Raw genomic sequence first — 20,838 nt, forward strand, 5'->3', positions numbered from 1 at the left:
TCTTCTCATTTCAGTTAAATCTATTAAAAAACAGCCCTTATCAAATTACTTCCTCTTTTTAAAGTGTGTTCTTGCTGTGTTACAGATTAGCCTTAATATACAAGATGATGCATTAGAGTAACTGCTGGGAGCATCAAAAACATGCTGCAAGTTTTATACCAGACCATCCTTGACAAAAAGATTGACATACTGTTCTAATGGTGTCTTTCTGAACAGCTCCATTCTCAGGCCTAAGTCTGTCCCTTCGCTCTTAAAAACAAATGCAGATAAGGTTTTAAGCATCACGTCTGAAGACTAAAACTCATGAATGCCTCAAACCTACGGAGGATAGGTGCTGAAGACCTTAAGTAAAAGAACTGCTGCTTCTTGTTTTTCGAAATCACTTTTCAATGTATTACTTCAAAAAGCAATTTTATTGAAATCCATTTGTAATCTTCATCTCTCTCAAGGTACTATTTTCTGTCTTACTGGTAGATATTACTCCTTAGGATTCCATTTGAGAACCTGTAATATCCCTTGAGGCTTTATCAGCCAAATGAAAGCCATTTAAATTAGATTCATAATGAACACACAGGGTTTCTTGGGCCATTACACTATTATTTTCCCCCATTAACCTACAACAGACATTGCAGTATTGCAAATAAAGAAGTTAGAAGTACAGAACGAGTAACGTGAACTATATTCTAGGATGCTAACTACTAAACCCAGTTTTTTCCCCCATCAGCAGCTAAATTTCTTCTTAATTTAAAAGGGAAAACAGCTCTTATATCTTCTCTAAACTTTAGGAATTTATTCTGGCTGATAACAAAATGTACAAGGTCATTTATAAACAGCTCTAGCAGTCATCTGAACCACCCCCACTATCCACTTCCATAACTTGCCTCATGCCCTTCCCTTTCCTAAAACAGCAAAGATGCCTTGTGCAATGAAGGCTGTGCTGTGCGTTAGAGATAAGAACTCCAGGTATTTCTGGCTGAAAAAGGGAAATACCCAGCCTCTTTTCTCTTCCTGCTACTAAATCAGAAGCTGGCGACTTTAAGCATATTGAAATGGAATACTTGCTACAGCTCACTTCATCGGATGCATTCCGTATTTCTGTATTCACGAAAGCTTATGCTCAAACAAATTTGTTAGTCTCTAAGGTGCCACAAGTACTCCTTTTCTTTTTGAGAATACAGACGAACATGGCTGCTACTCTGAAACCTGTCTTTAAGCATATTGCAACCCGAACTCTCTGAAAACACGGTCAGCTTCATTTCAAAGAGAGGAAGGCCGTGTGCTTCCACCCATTAAACTACTGGCACTAGTGATGGCAACCTCTGCTAATGTCATGAGGTGTGAACGAAGCTTTTCTGATTGCATATTAAGTTTAACAGCATTAACAGCAGCTGCTGATCCCCACGGTACAGTCGGTAGGGTGGGAGCCTCCATCCTCCATTTCCTGCCTCATGTGAGGGAGAGACTATGGGCTGAATATTCACGCTGACTGGGCTAGTTGTGCCAAGACAGTATGTAGGCATCAAAAGTGACGTGGGACCTGTACAGACAAGCAAACCTGTGTGCCAATGGCAAATGATTCCTGCGGAAGAGTGTCAGAACTCTATGGAGGTCTCCGGCTGGTGTGGCCCCAAATAATTCACCTGGTGTTTTAACACCTGTACACTAAAACATGGATGCTAAGGCGGCTCGTAAATTAGCGAACAGATTTTCATACAGATCCCATTCTGATTGCTTATTAAAACAATTAAGTGAAAAACCCATGTTTCACCATTGGACAGGCAACCTCCCAAGGTGTCCTTAGGATTGCGGGTTTTAATGAGAGAAGAATATAGACAAAATGGGCCTGGCATACTAGCAAAGGCATTTGTGCCTGAACAAGCTGACTTTAGGCACCTACTCAGGCCAGTTAAGCTAACACTGTTGCATGAACTTGAATACCTAAAGTTAACACTGACCACAGTGCTATCAGATGAGCAGTTAAATGGCTCAAGGTTTCTCAGCGGACATACTTAGGTATCCAACAGCCAGGCTTCCCCTTGCATAGGTCTCTCTTACAATACATCAAAAATTCAGCCATCTCTTTGGAATTGTCTGGTGTGCACACAGTACTGGGCTTGGAAACTGAGGACAAAGTTTCGCCCACTGTACTCCCCCTCCCTCACCTTTAGAAAAGCTGACATGAAAGACTGGCTCTCAGGGAACACACAAAGCAATACGTGTGGGAGACCCTGCATGCTTTATTAGCAACAGCTCTGAAACTATAGCCTGCTCTGTGCTAACGCTACTTCAGTAATGCCCAGAAAAAGTTTCAATCAAACGCCTCTTCTCTTTTATAAATATTTAGAGTGATGGATGAAATTGAAGCGTCTACATAGCAGCTTTGATAAATCCAAGGACACTGAAATGAAAAGGGAGAAAAGCACAACTGGGAGGATGTCAGCGTCCATGCAAGGGAACGTGCAACTGAAGCGTGAGTGTGATGCGAATGAATCAAAGGCCAGGAGTAAACTAAGGGCGGAAAGCAGCGTCAGCACTCTAGATTTTTTCAGAATGAACATCCATGGACAACTGTCAAGCAGCAGGATTCAAGGGGTGCCAGTACTGGTTTTAGAAGCCTTGCCCTGAGCAAGTCACTGGAGAAACAAGCGTGGGGCAGGAAAATAACACACACACACCTTTTAAATGAGGAACCCGACTGACTTTTTTCTCTGACATGCGAGTTGCAGGTTTCTTTTTGGGTGCATCTTGTTCTTCCATGGCCTGCACCATTCCCCCCATCTCCTGTTGCAAGGAAACACTTCTATCTGCCATGTCCTTTTTTAACCTATCGGGAAACTTGGTTGCGCCTAGTGGAGAACCTGAGATTTCTCCCTCCCTAATTACATTAGCTTCAACTTCCACTTGGTACATACTTTCAGAGGGCTCCATCTTGGTGACATCATCATATCCTTTCCCTGACAACCACTGTCGTCTCTCATCTAGGATCTGTCCCGCTTTATGAGCTTCGCTTTCAGTAACAGGAGTCTCTCTAGACATTTCTGCCAGATTATCTTTGGGTCTGCCTTCTGCTGGAAAGGCATACACCTCCACAGCTTCAATCATTGTAGAGTCCTGCTGTCCTAATGAGGAAGGTGAATCCTGCTGCATAGTTTCATCAATGTCACGGTCTTCATCTTTTTCATGCCCAGCGGCCTCTTCTTTCAATTTACCTTTGCTGTATAAAGGAGATGGCCTGTCTTTAATAAGGGAGTTGTCAACTGGCTCATACCCTACATCATCAACCCCCGGGGGCCACTTTTCAAACTGAGCAGCAAGTTTCTCACGATAGAACATTTCAGCTCTTGGAGCACTCTGAGAGAATTCAGAAACTGCTGATGCGGCCAATTCTTCCGTGCATACATTGTGACCTGCTTCATCTGCCAACGCTTTACCCACTCCAACGTCCTCTTTTCCACCATGGTCCCAGGGCTCAGTTCTGGAGAGAGCCTCCTGGCTTTCTTCAAAGGCTCTGAAGCCTTCATATGTGCCTGGGGGGACTGGTATCGTGGCCTCAGCTCTGGCAGGAATTGCTACTGCCTGTTCTCCAGTCTGCATTTCACACAAAGGGACGAGAGTCTCCGGAAAAATCTCACCTGCTTGTTTTTCTGGCTGAATCTCACTTGCCACATGCTCCTGAATGCCAGGTTCCACACTCTCCCATAGCCTTGGGGAGCTCAGTTCCTCTGGGGGGCAAAGAGGGAGGGTAGGATGACAAGCGTGGCAAAGAGTTAGCACAGGTATTTCAATAGAAAGTCATTCTTGCAACACAAAAGAGACTTAAAAGACTTTTTATAACCATTCTACATGGATAAAAGCAATCAAGTCCTACACTGCCACTTGCAGTGGAAAATTCAATTCTGCAGTTTCTCTTTGCTTTAAAGGAATCTTGTCCCTGTAGATAGGCTTAAAATCAGAGCTAATCCACTTTGATTTGATGATACACATTGAATCATCCATCAACTCTGCCTGCTTGCTCCATTGCTGGGAAGAGGTAGAGTACCAAAAAAAAACACAGGATCTGCCATACCAGATCTATCCAATTATCCTGTCTCCCATACTGAGAGTCTCAGAGGCAGGAGCCTCCCTCCTGCACCCCAGTAATATGCTGGTGTGTGATCAGTTATGCTCCTTGTACATGGTGGATGGATTCCATCCCAGCCTCTGTCCACAGTGGTGGTCCAAAGTATGCCATGAAGGCTAACATTTGATTACCGTTCTCTTCGCTTGAATAACTGCACAAATTATATAGGCCACAAAACTATCCAGCCTCTATCTAGTTACAGTGTTGGACAATTAATTAGCTCTTGTGGCAGCGAATGCCACAGGTTGACCATGTGTCAAATGAAGCGTCGCTTTCATTTGTTCTAAATAAATCTGCCAATAATTGTGTAGGGTAACCACAACACAGCGTGGGCCAGAATGAAAAGGGATAGATATACTCCCCAATCTAAGATTACATACAAAACTTAAAACCCCTCCAACTGTCCAAACTAAATAAGGCTAGTTTTAGCAGACACATCTCAGCCACCCAGAAGTCTAACCATCTTCACTTCTCTAGACCATTTCTTCTTCTGCTACATCTTTACCACAGACTTGACAGAGCAGTACAAGTATTCTAATTCTTTTTTATTTCAGTAGCCTGTCTACGCCATCAAAGCACAGGGTATAGGGGGAGAGGATGGATCACACAACAGAAACACCTGCCTGCAACTGTAAAACTCTGATTTTGTATGTTCCGCCCACTCTGCAGAGTGATTAGTACCATAATATTGCACACCCGTTGTGGAGAAGCTGACAGTATAACCGTTACAAAACAGAACTTACAGTCACAGATGCAAAGATTTTAAGGCCAGAAGGGAACATTTAGGATCATCTAGCCCAGGCCTAGTCTACAGACCTACAACTATGTTGCTCAGGGGTATGAAAAATCCACATCCCTGAGTGACGTAGTTATATTTACCTAACTCCCCATGTAGACAGCACTCAGTTGATGGGAGAAATTCTATTGCCTTTTGGGGAAGTGGATTAACTGTGTTGACGGGAGAAGCTCTCCCGTTGCCATTGTAGAGTCTTCATTAAAGGGCTATAGAGGCACAACTGCTGTAGCACTGCACATGAAGACAAGCCCCCCCCAGTCTGACCACCTGCATAACACAGGCCAGAGAATTTCACGCATCTAGCCCATACATTCTGGTTGAGGTAGAGCAACTCTTTTAGAAAGACATCTGATCGGGAGGAAAAGACCTTGGAGTGATGGAAAATCCACCAGACCCCATAGGTAAACTGTTCCAGTGGTTAATTAAAAATGCGTGACTTATTCCTATTCTGAATTTGTCTAGCTTCAGCCTTCCAGCCACTAGCTCTTTTCATGACTCTGCCTGCTAAATCAAAAAGCCCAAGTTAGGGAAACTTTTGTACTAAAATCAAAAGCATCCTTTCAATAAAAAAAAAAAACAAATTCTAAAGAAAATTTTAAAAAATGGGATAAGTAAAAATCACAACCGAATTAGCCTTTTATCAACACAGTTCTAAGAGAACTCAATGCTTAAGTGAAATCATTGCAGAGTCCTCAAATTCATGATCCAAGACTGACCAAAATTGGATACCAATTGGCAGCTGGCAATAAAACTTGTGTCAGGCCATGGCGAGTGCCTTTGATAACCAAAGGGCATTCCACACATGCTAGTATGCTAACCAGCAGCGCTCGTTTACTCAGAGTCGCGCTGCAGGTGAACAGAACATACTGAAAGGACAACAAAAGTAGAGACGTGCCCATTACATTCATTAGCGACATTTCCAAAATGCCTTTGTTGTTCTAACTACAGAGTGCAACACGTGATCAAAGGAGTTTGTTAACATTTCAAATGATACAGTTAAAAAACTGAAGATTTAAAAGGCTGCCCCACCCACAGAAACTTGAGACTTGATTCACTACTCTTCCCTCTTCATGTTGAAGAGCCAGTTTTCAAAGTCCGCAGCAAAACAAAACCAAGGTCACTAATTATGATTTATACCTGGCCACAGGCGTGCAGCACTCATCACAATTATACCTGACCCAGAGGAAAATGTATCATAAATTGGAGTGCCCCTTTTAAAGCATCTTTCCCCATTTTTAGAGAACTAACAATTTACTGCACAGAAACCTGGTACTCAGTACGGGGCGGGGAAGTTTAAACATCTGGTGAGAACAGAGAAGTGGCCAGAGTTGGACAGAATGGGCAGATATGCAACGCTTCCATCACATCTCTCCTAATAACCTCAAACTACACCCTCTGCTATTCTAAGCCTTGTCCACTTGCACATAAGAACTGCCAATCACAAAGACTTGCATGATGATCCTGGGATACAATTATGGGCAAACTTCTGCTAGGGAGTAAGATAAGAATAACCAAACTCTCATTTAGCATGAAGCTGAAGATGTGAACTCTGTCCCGAGTTGAAAAGATAGAGAAAAAAAGTATGTACTTTTTAAACATCACTAAGTTTGAAAGCACTTCTCTCAGCCAGACAAGTTGTGTGCAATTTTGACAGTAGCAGCAGGCAGACAGCAGGAAAGATGTACACCAAACAGATGAAGAAATTCATTTCATGTATATGCCACCAAGAAAAATATCTTACAAAATGGAATTTACTCAGCTTGAAAAACCAAGCATCATGTAAATGGCACAAGATGGAGAGTGTGAGCATGAAAACCATCTACAGCATATTCAGCTTTCTGCACTTGCTGTTTCATTAGACTGGGGTGGAATCTTCAAAAACATTACAAGCACTAGCCTCGCTCTGGACACTTTTGAAAATCCCACCCTGAAGTTTTCAGTTATGTCTGAAGTCAGCATAGTCAAAATCACCCTTTCCAGCCTGACTCCTGTGAGCTAGTAGCTCCCCCATTAAAGGAATAATTTTTCAGCTCAGTTAAGCAGATGCCCAGTTATGCGATACATACACGGACAGCACAGTAGCTAGTTTTGTTATGTTCTGTGTAAAGGAGGCTAGAGGAGACTACTCTGAATCGGTCAAAGTATATAATGAGACTCGTTTGAGGATAACATGCCAACCAGACTCCCAGTGGGAATTATTCACAATTCAAGTAAAAAACTGGACGTGGTGATTATAAAGTTAGATAACCCACTGCCTCGGGGTCAGCACTGCAGGGTTCAAAAATCAACCCACGCCTCTCATTCCACAGGAGAGTGACATTGAGGTATATTGCAAAAGGTGACTAGGGATGAAGGCGTCAGTATTCAGAGTATGAGCATATCCTGTTGGCTGACCCATATTGTCCTCTCTGTGTGTATTTTGCAAGTTGATTCCTCCTTCTATATCTTGGAGGATACTCAACCGTCCGCTATTCCAGACAGAGGACAAGGACTCAGGCTGTGACCATCCAGAGAAGAAGGACAATGGATGAAAAGTGGTGGTGTCTCCCTAAAATGAAAAAGTAGGGGGGATTCTTAAAGCATCTTGACCATTCCTGGCTAGAGAGAGGCAGCGGCAGGGAGAACTAGATAGTTGGGTGTATAGCAAACAAGGGAAGCCTTGCAGAAGAAAAATCCCAAACAACTGGCAACTGCTCTCTCTGTTTTGGGTCCCAATTGGATTTTACTATTTCCCAGCAGCAAATATTCCACTGACCTTGAGCACCATCTCCTGCAGCTTGATCCTCAATGTTAGGAGTAGCTCCCACACCTGCTTCCTCAGCTGATTCACAGTTAAATAAAGGGGGGGAAAATTACAAAAGTTAAATTTAAATGTCTGCCACGAGAAACAAATTTGCTTCCTTACTGATCCTGTCTATCAGCGTGACTGCATTACAAACAGTACCATAATGTACCTGAAGGCAGCCACCTTTTAACTGCAGCTGAGGGACTGCACTACCACCATGAGAGGTATCTTGGATGACAGAGACCTGTACCAGATACTTCAGAGACAAGTGCAGGAAACTGCGGTGGGCAATTACGGAATGGCCTTACCAAGGTTAGCATGAGAATTTATGTCCCTTTTTCAGTCCCAAGGGTGGATGTTATCATCCACAAAAAATATCTAATTCTTTATTATTGTCAACGGGCTAACTATAACGAAGCTCAGACTAATTCTAACACTAACCCAATGCTAATCCTAAATCTAAAAGCTGAGAGCTATGTGGTAAATGGGCAGACACTGTTAAGTGTCATCTCACTACCCCAGGCAATAGAAAGAAACTGAGAGGTGATTGGGGACCCTTGGGGGAGGCAGGGTACAGCATCAGAAATGCTCTGAAGTAAACTGGATGAAATTCAATAAGTACAAACGCAAAGTACTCCACTTAGGAAGGAACAATCAGATGCATATACACAAAATGGGAAATGAATGTCTAGGAAGGAGTATTGCAGAAAGGGCTCTGGGGTCACAGTGGATCACAAGCTAAGTATGAGTCAACAGCGTAACACTGTTGCAAAAAAAGCAAACATCATTCTGGGATGCATTAGGAAGAATGTTGTAAGCAAGACACGAGAAGTAATTTTTTCGCTCTACTCCACATTGATTAGGCCTCAACTGGAGCATTATATCCAGTTCTGGGCGCCACATTTCAGGAAAGATGTGAACAAACTGGAGAAAGTCCAGAGAAGAGCAACAAAAATGATTAAAGTTCTAGAAAACATGATCTATGAGGGAAGATTGAAAAAATTGGGCTGGTTTAGCTTGGAGAAGAAGACAGAGGGGCCATGAGAACCGTTTTCAAATACATAAAACATTGTTACAAGGAGGAGGCAGAAAAATTGTTCTCCTTAATCTCTGAGGATAGGACAAGAAGCACTGGGCTTAAATTGCAGCAAGAGCAGTTTAGGTTGGACATTAGGAAAAACTTCCTGTCAGGGTGGTTAAGCACTGGAATAAATTGTCTAGGGAGGTTGTGGAATCTCCATCATTGGAGATTTTTAAGAGCAGGTTAGACAAACACCTGTCAGGAATGGTCTAGATAATACTTAGTCCTGCCGTGAGTGGAGGGGACTGGACTAGATGGCCTCTCAAGGTCCCTTCTAGTCCTATGATTCTATCATGCAGTGCCCCAAAGGACACCACTACCCAAAAGAATCCAATCTCTCATTCATGGGGTGTATGAGCACCTAGAGTGGGATCCATGTGGACAAATACTCAAAAAAATAACATCTTGTCTACCTTTTGCCCGGCTGCTCCATGCTGCGCAGAGGTTTATGATGTCCAGAATAATGCCTAGGTCTGTTTCCTGAAGAGCTACCATTAGCTTAGAACCCAGCAACATCAACGGACAGTTTGAACTATGCTTTCGGATGTGCACTGCCTTGCATTTATCAATGCTGATTTCCATTTGTCATTCCATGATGCCCAGTCACTAAACTTGATTAGCTCAGTCTTCTTTCAGTCTTGACTAACCTACTTAATTCTGACCCTTTTAAAATTTTGCCCGCTCACTACTCACCCCTTTCCCCAATGGTTAATATATTACACAATTGGTCCTAACATACAACCTGGGGGCACACCTCCCACCCCCATTAAGCTTCTACAATGTTGAAAACTAACCACTTATTGCTTTTTTTTTTTTTGGCCTCCTCACCAATTTCGGACCCATGACAGTACTTTAACCTCATATCCCATGTCAAGCCTGCAGACAGGACTTTTGACAAAGGCATTTCGATAGTCCAAGTAAACCAGGGGTTCTCAAACTGGGGGTCGAGACCCCTCAGGGGTTGCGAGGTTATTATGGGGGGGGAGTGTTGCGAGTTGTCAGCCTCCACCCCAAACCCCACTTTGCATCCAGCATTTATAATAGTGTTAAATATATTTAAAAATGTTTTTAATTTAAAAAGGGGGGGGTCGCACTCAGAGGCTTGCTATGTGAAAAGGGTCACCAGTACAAAAGTTTGAGAACCACTGAAGTAAACTACGTCCATCTATTATTTTGCTGACATTCAGAGAATTCTAGTAGACTAGCGTGGCATGCTTTTCTGCTACAGCAGCCATGCTGGGTTGCTTCTGTCTTGTGTTTTTTATAAATTCTATTTCTATTTTTAATCGCCTTTCAAACCAGTTTACCTGATACCAAAGTAAAGCTCGCTAGTCTGCAATTCCCAGGATCAAACCTAGTGCCCTCAGGGGCTATACTCTCAGATATAGTCACCGATTAAATGAGAGACTGCATCCTTTTGTTACCAGCTCAGCCACTTCATCCATTAGTTCCTTCAGAACTCATGGGTGTGCCACACAAAAGATGATGATGCTGTTGAGCCAGGAGAGAAGAAAAGGTTGCAACATCTTCCCCAAAGATCCTGCTGCTCTCCGGGATGGGAACAAGAGACAGACCTGACCAGTTCAGATTTTCAAATATGAGAAGGTAAAGCAGCAAACCTGTGTGTGCTTATTGGAACCTGCCCAAGCCTATAAGATGTTTGTAGTTTTACTATTAAGCTGGAACTCCAGTGCCCATTCCTGCTCGATAAGCATCCAGAAAGACTGTCCAGCCATCAGGGATGGCATGGTATTTAACAGAGTTTTTTTACCAGGTATAACCCTGGTTTTTAGTGCCCCGTGAAAAACTAGTTAGTCTCAGTTTAAAGCATTTTCTATTTTAAAAACTCTTTCATCAATGCACATCACATTACGCTGAATTTTAGTTACATATTCAAATTGTGATCAGATACAGTGGTAGATTTGAGATGAATTTAAGGCTGTACAAATAAAAAACTGCACTGGTCGTAATATCAATATATGTCATTATAATACTGAACATCAGAATATCTATACATTTTGGTTGGCTATTTTCTCAACGAGTTATACATGTTAGGACTCTTATTTCAATTTTCAATATTGTATAAACAAATGTCTAAAACATTTGATTACATGAGAGTGACAATAATGCAGAGTTGTAGGCTTGAAGCATTAAGCAATCAGAAACATGTAGTTGCCACCTACCAGTCCAGGTCCATTTGACCAGGAAGCATTCTGTAGCAGAAGACCAACTTTGAAAGAGTGGATAGATTATTCAGTTTGGAACGGCTGTATCCAGTGTTTGAAAAGATTTTGTTCTACGCTTGCTGAACTTGCTGGATACCGATGCAATCATTTTCCTAGTTTCCTGGTTTAAACCGGCATTTACCAGTCCCCTGCCCTAAACTAGTTTTTCCCGGGAAATTGCCAACCCTGCCAGTCACCCTTCGAAACTCCTTCCTTGTTCACCAGAAGGCGTGCAGGGGCCTCACCTGTGGTTCCCTCGGGTATCTCCACATGCTGTCGAGCTGCAATCTGATCCTCATGTGCTCTCTCCTCCACTAACGGGGCTGTGGCATCTGAAAAACAAAGCAGCTTTCACCCAGCTGGACTGAAACAAAACCGCTCCGGATGTCAGTGCTTTAAAAATAAAAAAGCACCGAAGGATGCATCACAGAAGGGAAACCATCCTCAGTGCTCACCAGGTTTCCTTCCTATTGGCTGAAAGTTGATACTCGTCATGGGAAACAAAAGTGCAAGCACAGCACATGCACACACTGTACATCACCTCCTTTGTCACACAAGCTGCACGCCTCCATGTATTACTTACCCATCCAAAAAATAAAACAGTCTGGCTATCAGCACTGTCTTTTTCAAATATGCACAGAGCAGGATGGCAAGAATGCCTGGTTGGCACATCCAGCAATGCTGCCTGCAGAGGTGATGCTCAGAGCTCAGCTGGTGACAACAGCCCTCAGTCAGGATGTTTATTATAACATACATGCATCTTTTATTAACCACCTCAGCTGGATGGTGCCCACTAACTCATCCCTGCTGGGACTTTCCTCACACGGCAAACCTCTTGCGTCTCTTTCTCCCCCACCAAATGCGGTTTGCCTCCTTATGACAACACTGTCCTGATGCACAGATAGCAATATCCAGTCCCAGACCAGGTAGAATTTTACAGGCCAGTCTCTTGAACCACACAGGCTGGGAATGAGAGTTTTGCCACAATGGAGTGCTGGCATTTCTCCTTTCCAATGGAGTACAGCTCTGGCAGGTCCAGCATTTAAAAGTACAACAGCCCAGTTCAGAATAAAGCTGCTGTTAGTTAAAGCTTAGAAACTAAGAAAATTAGTATTTTCCTCTCCTTCCAAGGCTTGTGATAGATGCATGCATGGTAGCCAGGCATTACAAGCAGAGGAATAAAAATGCCACCAATTACAAATATTAGTACGTTTCTAGAACATTTTTAGATTAGGTTCTCTGTAAAAAAATGTGGCAACATAATACACTCGGGAGTCACACTATCCATCCGACTTGTGCATTCTGCCACATCAGCACATTAGGCTTTATTTCACATGTATCTATTTTATTTTATATATAACCATTTGCTATCGTTCTGACAGACACCAAATTATATTGCCTGGTATGTGTACAAAGGAGCAAACACACCAATGAATTGCAGCTACTTCTGGGATGGAGGGCACCACATAGGAGGATAAGGGGAATATTTTGGCCAAGTACTTTAGTGCAAACTCTTGCCCTTCATGAGTATGCATGATGGGATTGCTAATGTCCAGGCTAAACAACAGGGGCACCATTTAGGGGGCAGGGGAGGGCTCAATGACCTTCCCCCAAGTTTCCTAGGAGAGGTCTACTCACCGTAGCCCCAGACAGAGCTCTTAGGGTAACTGCCTGCAACTGCCTGAGCGTGATATGTGATGAGTTCGGAAGCTGGGAGCAGCACAGCCTTTGGGGCAGGGAGTTTGTTTATAAACAGAGGCAGGGTGATTAAGATAACAAAAGGTTTGTCATTAAAGTAAATTATGGATCATTAGATGATCCTGAAAGTACTGCCATGCAGTTCAGTTAAAAGCTCGGAAACAAGGGGTCAGAATAAAAGGTGAGAATGGAGAAAGGTAAAGAGTGGAGTCCCTCAAGGGTCTGTACTGGGACCAGTGCTGTTCAACATATTCATAAATGTCTGGAAAAAGGGGTATACAGTGGGGTGGCAAAATTTACAGATGATACAAAATTACTCAAGATAGTTCAGTCGAAAGAAAAGGAGTACTTGTGGCACCTTAGACACTAACAAATTTATTAGAGCATAAGCTTTCGGTATGCGTATGCATCCGATGAAGTCAGCTGTAGCTCATGAAAGCTTATGCTCTAATAAATTTGTTAGTCTCCAAGGTGCCACAAGTACTCCTTTTCTTTTTATGGATACAGACTAACATGGCTGCAACTCTGAAACCTGTCATTAAGTCAAAAGCAGACTGTGAAGGGTTACAAAGGGCCCTCACAAAACTGGGTAACACAATGGCAGAAGAAATTCAATGTTGATAAATGCAAAGTAACGCACTTGGCAAAATATCATCCCAACTATACATACAAAATGATGGGATCTAAATTAGCTGAACCCATCAAGAAAGATCATGGAGTCATTGTGGCTAGTTCTCTGAAAACATCTGCTCAATGTGCACTGGCAATTAAAAAAGCTAACAGAATATTGGGAATCATTAGGAAAGAGATAGAAGATAAGAGAAAAATATCATATTGCCTTTATACAAATCCACGGTACACCAACATATTGAATAGTTTGTGCAGATGTGGTCACCGCATCTCAAAAAAGATATACTGGATTTGGAAAAGGTACCGAGAAGGGCAACAGAAATGATTAGGCGTATGGAACACTTTCTGTATAAGGAGAGATTAAAAAGACGGACTTTTCAGCTTGGAAAAGAGACTAAGGGAGATATGATAGAGGTCTATAAAATCATGAATGGTGCGGAATAATTGAATAAGGAAATGTTATTTACTCCTTTCTCATAATAAAAGAACTCGAGGTCACCAAATGAAATTAATAGGCAGCAGATTTAAAACAAAAAAAAATGTATTTCTTTAGTCAACATATGGAACTCTTTGCCAGGGAATGTTGTGAAGGCCAAAACTATAACAGGGTTCCTATAAGAACTAGGTAAGTTCATGGCAGATAGGTCCAGCAATGGCTATTAGCCAGGGTGGGCAGGGATCCAACACCATGTTCTGCATGTCCCTTGCCTCTGTTTGTCAGAAGCTGGGAGTGGGCAACAGGGCAACTTGATGATTCCCTGGTCTGTTCATTCCTTCTGAAGCACCTGGCACTGGCCACTGTCGGAAGACAGGACACTGGGCTAGATGGACCTTTGGTCTTACCCAGTATGGCCATTCTGATATTCTTATATAGAACCCAGGTGTATCTGCTCCCCGCTGTAACCCACTAGAGCCTGCTCTCTTCCCCGCTGTAACCCACTAGACCCTGCTCTCCTCCCGGAGCTGGGATAGAACCCAGAAGTCCTGACGGGGTCTCTCTCTCTCCACAGAGTTAGTAATAAAGTAATATACATTACAATTTTAAACCTAACCAGCGTCCCTTAAGTGACTTGCCACAAAATGTCAGAACATGTTGTTATTAGAGCTGAGTGGGTCTAATATTTATTTAATTTTCTTTCTTTCATAAAGGAATTAGGTACAGGGCTCCTGTCAGCTAATTGTTAACTTATCTGCCAAAAAACTAGAGTTTTCAAGTGCCTACGTAGGCACAGAAATCACGGCTAAAGTTGCTCCCCCCATACCAAAATCTGAAATGGCATCCTCGGCAGTCAAGGCTAGGAAAAAAAAAAAAAAGTAGAAATAATCTCTATAAACTGCAGGGAACTTGCATAATAAATAATACTTTGCACTTTTGTATAGCACCTCCCATTCAAGGACCTCAAAGATCTATGCCCACCTTTTAAAGTATATTATCCCATTTTACAGATAGAAAACTAAGGCAGCGGTAGGTTACGTGATTTGCTAAAGTCACTGGTAGAGTCAGGATTAGAAGCCAGGTCCCATGCTAATAACTTGACCAAGCAGCCTCCCATAAATAGAATTTCAAGTTGAAAGATCTCTGCAGACTTCTCCACCACCATCGATGCTGCAATCTTTAAATGTCTGTAGGATACTAAAGACTGTGGGCCAGAGTTTTAAAGGTATTTTGGCACCAAACTCCCATTGGGAGTAGCGGAGACACATCTTGCAACCAAGAGTTCTAATATGAACACCCCCGAAATAACCCAAGTTTTGTTAGCCTGAGAGGTGATTTGGACTTGATTTGAATGCCTAGACACCCAGCTGGTGTGTGACAGCTTGGAACACTGCTTGGTTTCTTGTCCGATTCTTGACATTTCTGAGTGAATATCTATTGGAAACTGAGAACACTCATTGGCTTGATGTAAATCTAACTCTTCCTGGCAGGCTACAGGGTTGTTTATCAGGGAAAGGCAACCAGGACACTCAGACATTTTTCCTAATGATTTTTTTGTAGTCTGCATGTCTACTTCAGAATCTGTGTTGCCTTGTGAGCGGTTTAATAATGGCTTCTGAAGGCTGGCTAGTGCCCATTAACATTAATGGGGAGTTACAGACACGAGTCGGTGGAGGAAATTACCCTTTTAGGATGGGCTACACTCAGCAGTCATCAATAGGCACACTGGTTTGAGAGTGCAATCCTTGAAGGAGGAAATGGAACTGGAATTGATCCTCCAGGGGTGTCTGTGTGGGCAATTCTCCTTCGTGAATACCAAATTAACAAAGAGAACTTATCTGGCAACACAGAGACACAAGACAGCCACGTCTCTTCAGAAACCCCCTTCAAAAAACTATCTGGCACATCTCTGAACAATGCTTAGAAACAGCACCAGCCATTATGGTTTAAAAGCAGTACGACAAAGAGCTCCCACCTTCCATAGTTGGAGTGCTCTTAGCATCAGAGGTCTCGGAAATAGGTTCATCTGATCCATCATCAACAGGTATCTGGAGGGGATAGTCTGGAAAAAACATACATTGAGTACTCAGAACAGGTCCTTGGTTATGTCTAGCGGGCTCTTACGTTAATCTCACCCATCCTGAATGGCTGTAGCTGGCAATTACGATAAGATGTTCACAAAGTGTTGAAGTGACAGTTACGGATTTAGCAATAGCACCAAAAAAAGCCAAAAGCAAAATCTGCTGAGCAACCAATGCAATGCAGAGCACATCTAGAAACAGCAAAGCACAGTAAGAAAAAAGCACAATCAGTAAATAAATAAATAAATAAAATAAATCTTTCCTTGGAGACCACAGATGTTGGATTACATCAATCTGAGTGAGTCACTGTAGTTCACTTTGATGTTTCTAGTGCAGTATGCATCGATGAAGTGAGCTGTAGCTCACGAAAGCTTATGCTCTAATAAATTTGTTAGTCTCTAAGGTGCCACAAGTACTCCTTTTCTTTTTGCGAATACAGACTAACACGGCTGCTACTCTGAAACCTGTCATAGTGCAGTATAGGCTCTCTCAGAGCAGATTGTTGAATTGATAGCTTATTTTCTTCTTTTATTCATGTTTTTTTAAAATCAATGCAAAGAGGGAAAGCACTTGCAAGGAACTCTTCAGTGCTCCACATGGATTTTATGTTGGGCCTTGGTTCCAAGAAGTCAGCTATCAGAATGTTAGAGTAGAAAGTACAAGGACGCTCTTTGCAAGGAATTCCAGCAAATAAAATAACGAGAACTGGAGAAATTGATTTATGAAGAATGATTCAAGCTAACACAAGCAAAGTCTCTTGGACTCTTTGGTGCATGAGAATTTAAACTATGGCACTGACAGAAGGTTGCTGATTTGACTGGATAAGAGGGCCAACCTTGAGGGGCCTGGAAGGGAGAACAGTCCTTGGAACACGCCAAAGGCTCTGTCCATAACAGAGGGAACCCCTTTGCCTGATGCAAACTGTACCGGAGGCAAATACAAGACAGAAATATGTTGCTCCACTTTAATGGAGTACTGTCAGTCCCTATGACTACACAGGTATCTGAGCTGGATTGTTAAATTTGTGGGGAAAGAGATCTTGAAAATTTAGGCCTAAAATACAGGGTGAGAGGAGCTCTTTTGTAGGAAACTTCCCCACTTCTCCACATTCCCAGCTTTTCCCTCAGTTGTCCTGGCTCGCTACCCAAGAGAAGGAAGCTGTCTGCTGGCAGAACCTTTGGGGAGCATTGTGCGGCGCTATGTTTTTATCATCAATTAAGCTGACTAGTGAATACAGAATGCACATGCATGCTGCTGCATCATTACAACTGCAGTCACTAGGAAAGCAACACACTCTTCCAGGGGAATCAGGGAGAATCTGTGTATTAGAGAGATGACGGGGGGGCAGGGAAAAGGAGACAGGCCAGACAGTAGGTTGGAGAGGGTAGGACCAGGGAAAGAGATGAGCCCATCTACTTCGAGGATCAGGAAGTAGGGTAGAAGCAGGAGGATTGGGGTGGGCAAAGCGAAGGAACAGAGACAGCAAATTAGGCTGTGACAAAAGAAGAAAAACCCATTGGTTGTTATTGGGTATGTGCGTGCCTATAAGGCAGGGGAAATCCTCTCTGGATCTGATTTTTGGTGAGGTCAGACATCCACTGTATCTGACACGTTCTGTAGTCCATCCTTCCCTTGGTGAATGTTCATAAAAAGACACAGGGAGGCACAAGTGGCTAAAGCAAAGAGGCGGAAGCCTGGCAGTCGAGGGCTATTCCTAGGTCAAGATGGGAGAGTAGGGATTAGTGATTAGAGCAGGGGGGCTGGTATTCAAGATTGAGGATTCTCCTCCATGACTCACCGTGTGACCTCCAAGGTCTGTGCCTGCATTTATCCTCCCTGTACATCAGTCTCCCCACATATGAGAGATAATACTCATTTCACAGTAGGGGATGAGGATTCATCACCTAATGTCTGTAAAGCCCTCCGAGATACACTGATAAATGACGCCATACACATGCATGCTACTAACATCAGAAATGTGTGCCAATTTCCAACACATGAACAGAGGCCCCTGGGAACAGCACCCTACAACATCCAGACCTGCCACTAGCACATGCTTAGGTGACGTCCCAGAACCCTGGACTTCAACGCAAGCCAAGTGCTCTATTTGTAAAATACGTCTCTCAGCTTTGCAATGTTTTCTGCTTAACATCCTCCTTCCCAGAGATGAAGTAGAGCATTCAGGGAATGCACCGCTCACTACACAATGGGGAAATTGCTCTTCTAGTCTTCACAAGACGACAGCACGAGTTACTAGTTTAAATGGCTCTGATAAAAGCTCTATCTGATCCCTTGCGTACACATGGGGATTATGTCCTTTAGCCCAATGAAAGCCACTGTAAAATGGTTCTCTCGCCACAGCAGCTCAAATCAAAAGGGCAGAAAGTCCTAAGTTCCACTCTCTAAATGAGGCGCCAGCTTCAGCTAGAGACTGGAGGGGCAGGTGAGTGCAGTTTTGTCAATGAGGCGCATTAAAATATCCAAAACTTCTACCAGGGCCAGTCTTGGCCCGAAAGAGGGCCCCAGTCACTCGTTCTCTCTCACACACACAAAAGAAACAGAGGCTCGGTGTGACCAGGCCTTCCCTTCCCACCCCAATCTCCACCTTCTCACATATTTACATGCAAGCAGAAGCTCCCTTCCTCTTCCCCTCTGGTAAGCAGAGTAGTTTCTTTGGAGAGTGGAGGGAATAGAGGCAGAGACAGAACAAGTCTAAAATCTTCCTCCCCTTCTGTAAGGGCAAAAGTGGGGACTGGCATCTCAGGCACCTCTTTACTAGGCCCCACTGACCATTCAATTATAATGGCAACGATCACCACGAAGCTGCGGTTGGTGTGGGGTCTCTTGACGGTAAAGGTGGGGCCCACTTGATGATGGGCCATGGGTTGAGGACATCATCTGGGAAGGAAAGCCAGTGAAGTCATTTCACACCTGCAGAATGGGTCAGGGAATTTCAGGGGTAAGGAAATTCTGGTTTTTAACTTAAACCAGCTCGTCCACCTCTATCTGCAACAGACCAACCCAAATGCTCAGAGTGCGCCCTCGGCATTCCTGCCAGCTCACTTAGAATGATCAACGCTCCATTTCTCATTGTCCCCCACCGCCCCAAATGCCACTGTCCCAATATCTAAGTTATTATCCAGAGATTCTTGAACCTTTCCAGCAGCCAACGGATGAAAAAATGGCTGCCATAATGCATAAACGGGGTAGATACGAGTTTGAGAGATTTGCCCTAGTGACTTTTTAATTTTCTGAATCCTGTAAAGGGGGAAAGTGTTTATAACCATGTTTAGAGGCGGTAAAAGGAAGCCAGTGTCACAACAGGAGGTAGCTCATCTATACATCCATTGACATGAGTCTTAAGTATGAACAAAGAGAACTAGTACACTAGGGAGGATTTGAGGTGATACATGAAGGGATGGGAAACTTTAGTCCTGTATCTCAGTCTACTAAAGAAACCATTAATCTACCTTTAAAAAACAAAATCAATCACCCTGGTCCCTTCTACAGCAGACATGGGAAAAGCCCATTTCACCTCCTTCTAATTCCTAAGCAGCCTTTGCCTTTTTTCTATGAGCAGCTAGATTCTACAGCCTTTTACAGATTTCACACCCTCTGTGGACTCAAGTGTTTTTTCTTCTATGGAAACTTACCTCTGAATGGGAAAGAGAACACAAGGCAGATGGGGATGATTATGATCAAGTCTGGCATAACAGGTGATAGGATCTCACTCAGTGATTCCGTCACCAAGCCCAAACCCCAAACTTTGGTTTTAGCTATAAAGTATCTGAATGTATCTTATGTTTATCTCCCAGAAGACAAAGAAGCTCATTTACTGCATGATGATGTCTCAGCACCTAAGTAATTCACAAAACAGTCTCCTTTTCCTAGACTTTGGACTAACCGTTCATTGAACCACATACATTCCCAGGCATAAACACTATGGGCAACCTCACCCCAGTCTCCTTGTACTGAGTTCTCCCACCTGTGTCATCCTCATTCTCCTGGAGAGAAAATAGCTTCCTGTGGGGGAAGGTCCTCCCCTTCTCCCATGACTACCCCCATCTGGTAAGGCTCACCTGATGGGACCTGCTTAGCTTGGCTCATCGAATGTTCTTCCATCATATTGAAATCCTGACGTGGCTCAGCCATCCAGTTGCAAAAGTTATCTAAAGGGGAAAAAATTTAACATTATTACACAAAACCTCATGCAATGCACCTTCCCCTGCACTCAAATTATTGTACTACCTCTATTGCTCTGTGGTGCTCATCAGTTTAACTCCAGGAACACAATCTTTTCTTTTTTGGGGGAGGGAAGGAAATCAGATGGCCATTAATAACTAACTGCCTTTTAAGCTACAGCAACAAGCTATTTAATTCTTTCAAGGGAGACTTGAAAAAGCACACTATCATAATCATAGACAGGTTACAGCTCAAGGTATGTGCTGAAGAAAGTGGTCCTACTGACTGACTGATATAAATTATGTCTGATAAAGATTTGACTACTAGACCCTCCTTCCAATGCAGATCCCTATCGAGCTCTTCTAAACCTACTATCAGAAGCAAATTTTGTCCACAGCCTTTACATTTACCAGAACAGCAAGAAAAAAAGCAAAAAGCATTAAGATGGTGCCTAGATTCTGAAATGGCCGACATCAACTGGGGAATGCTCTTTAAAAAAAACCCACAGTTGTATCAAGTTATAGGCATAGAGATCAAAGCAGTTGCAATCCCAACAGAGAGCAATAACTGCGTTCGTGGAAAGCAGCTGAAAAGAAAAAGATTTTGTGAAAACTCTCAATAGACAAGTATACGATTTTTGTGACCAATGTTTAGAGCTAATCATTCTTGCACAAGATGTAGGAGACAAAATACCAAGCCTGTGTCATCAATTTCATGCAGAGGACACAGGCAACTTCATACCCAATGCACCACTGAAGTTACAAAAGCAATTTAATAACTTCCAAGGAAAAGGACCCATTATGG

At 43.0% G+C, this 20,838-nt stretch overlaps 2 protein-coding genes across 17 annotated transcripts in view; both read right to left on the reverse strand.

Annotated features, from left to right (window-relative positions):
- MAPT (microtubule associated protein tau) overlaps positions 1-20,838 on the reverse strand; it is an 88,758-nt gene that overhangs the window by 34,535 nt on the left and 33,385 nt on the right. For 8 of the 16 annotated variants that reach the window (XR_006277313.1, XM_043503470.1, XM_043503467.1 and 5 more), the window contains exons 2-6: positions 19,932-20,021; positions 15,747-15,833; positions 11,253-11,339; positions 7,672-7,737; positions 3,633-3,722 (exon numbers count right to left, since the gene is read on the reverse strand). Coding sequence is in view for 15 of the 16 variants with exons in the window: in XM_043503470.1 (XP_043359405.1) it covers positions 3,633-3,722; positions 7,672-7,737; positions 11,253-11,339; positions 15,747-15,833; positions 19,932-20,021 (420 nt within the window). In the remaining variant the exon portion in view is untranslated. The remainder of the gene's footprint in view (positions 1-3,632; positions 3,723-7,671; positions 7,738-11,252; positions 11,340-15,746; positions 15,834-19,931; positions 20,022-20,838) is intronic. The other 8 variants (XM_043503474.1, XM_043503475.1, XM_043503472.1 and 5 more) reach the window with 3 other exon arrangements.
- LOC122457660 (microtubule-associated protein tau-like) lies at positions 1,155-3,626 on the reverse strand. The gene has a single exon (XM_043503476.1). The coding sequence runs from the start codon at positions 3,592-3,594 to the stop codon at positions 2,608-2,610; it is 987 nt and encodes a 328-aa protein (XP_043359411.1). The 5' UTR covers positions 3,595-3,626; the 3' UTR covers positions 1,155-2,607.

The sequence above is a fragment of the Dermochelys coriacea genome, chromosome 27 (assembly GCF_009764565.3).
Source record: "Dermochelys coriacea isolate rDerCor1 chromosome 27, rDerCor1.pri.v4, whole genome shotgun sequence".
NCBI classification, from domain to species: Eukaryota; Metazoa; Chordata; order Testudines; family Dermochelyidae; genus Dermochelys; species Dermochelys coriacea.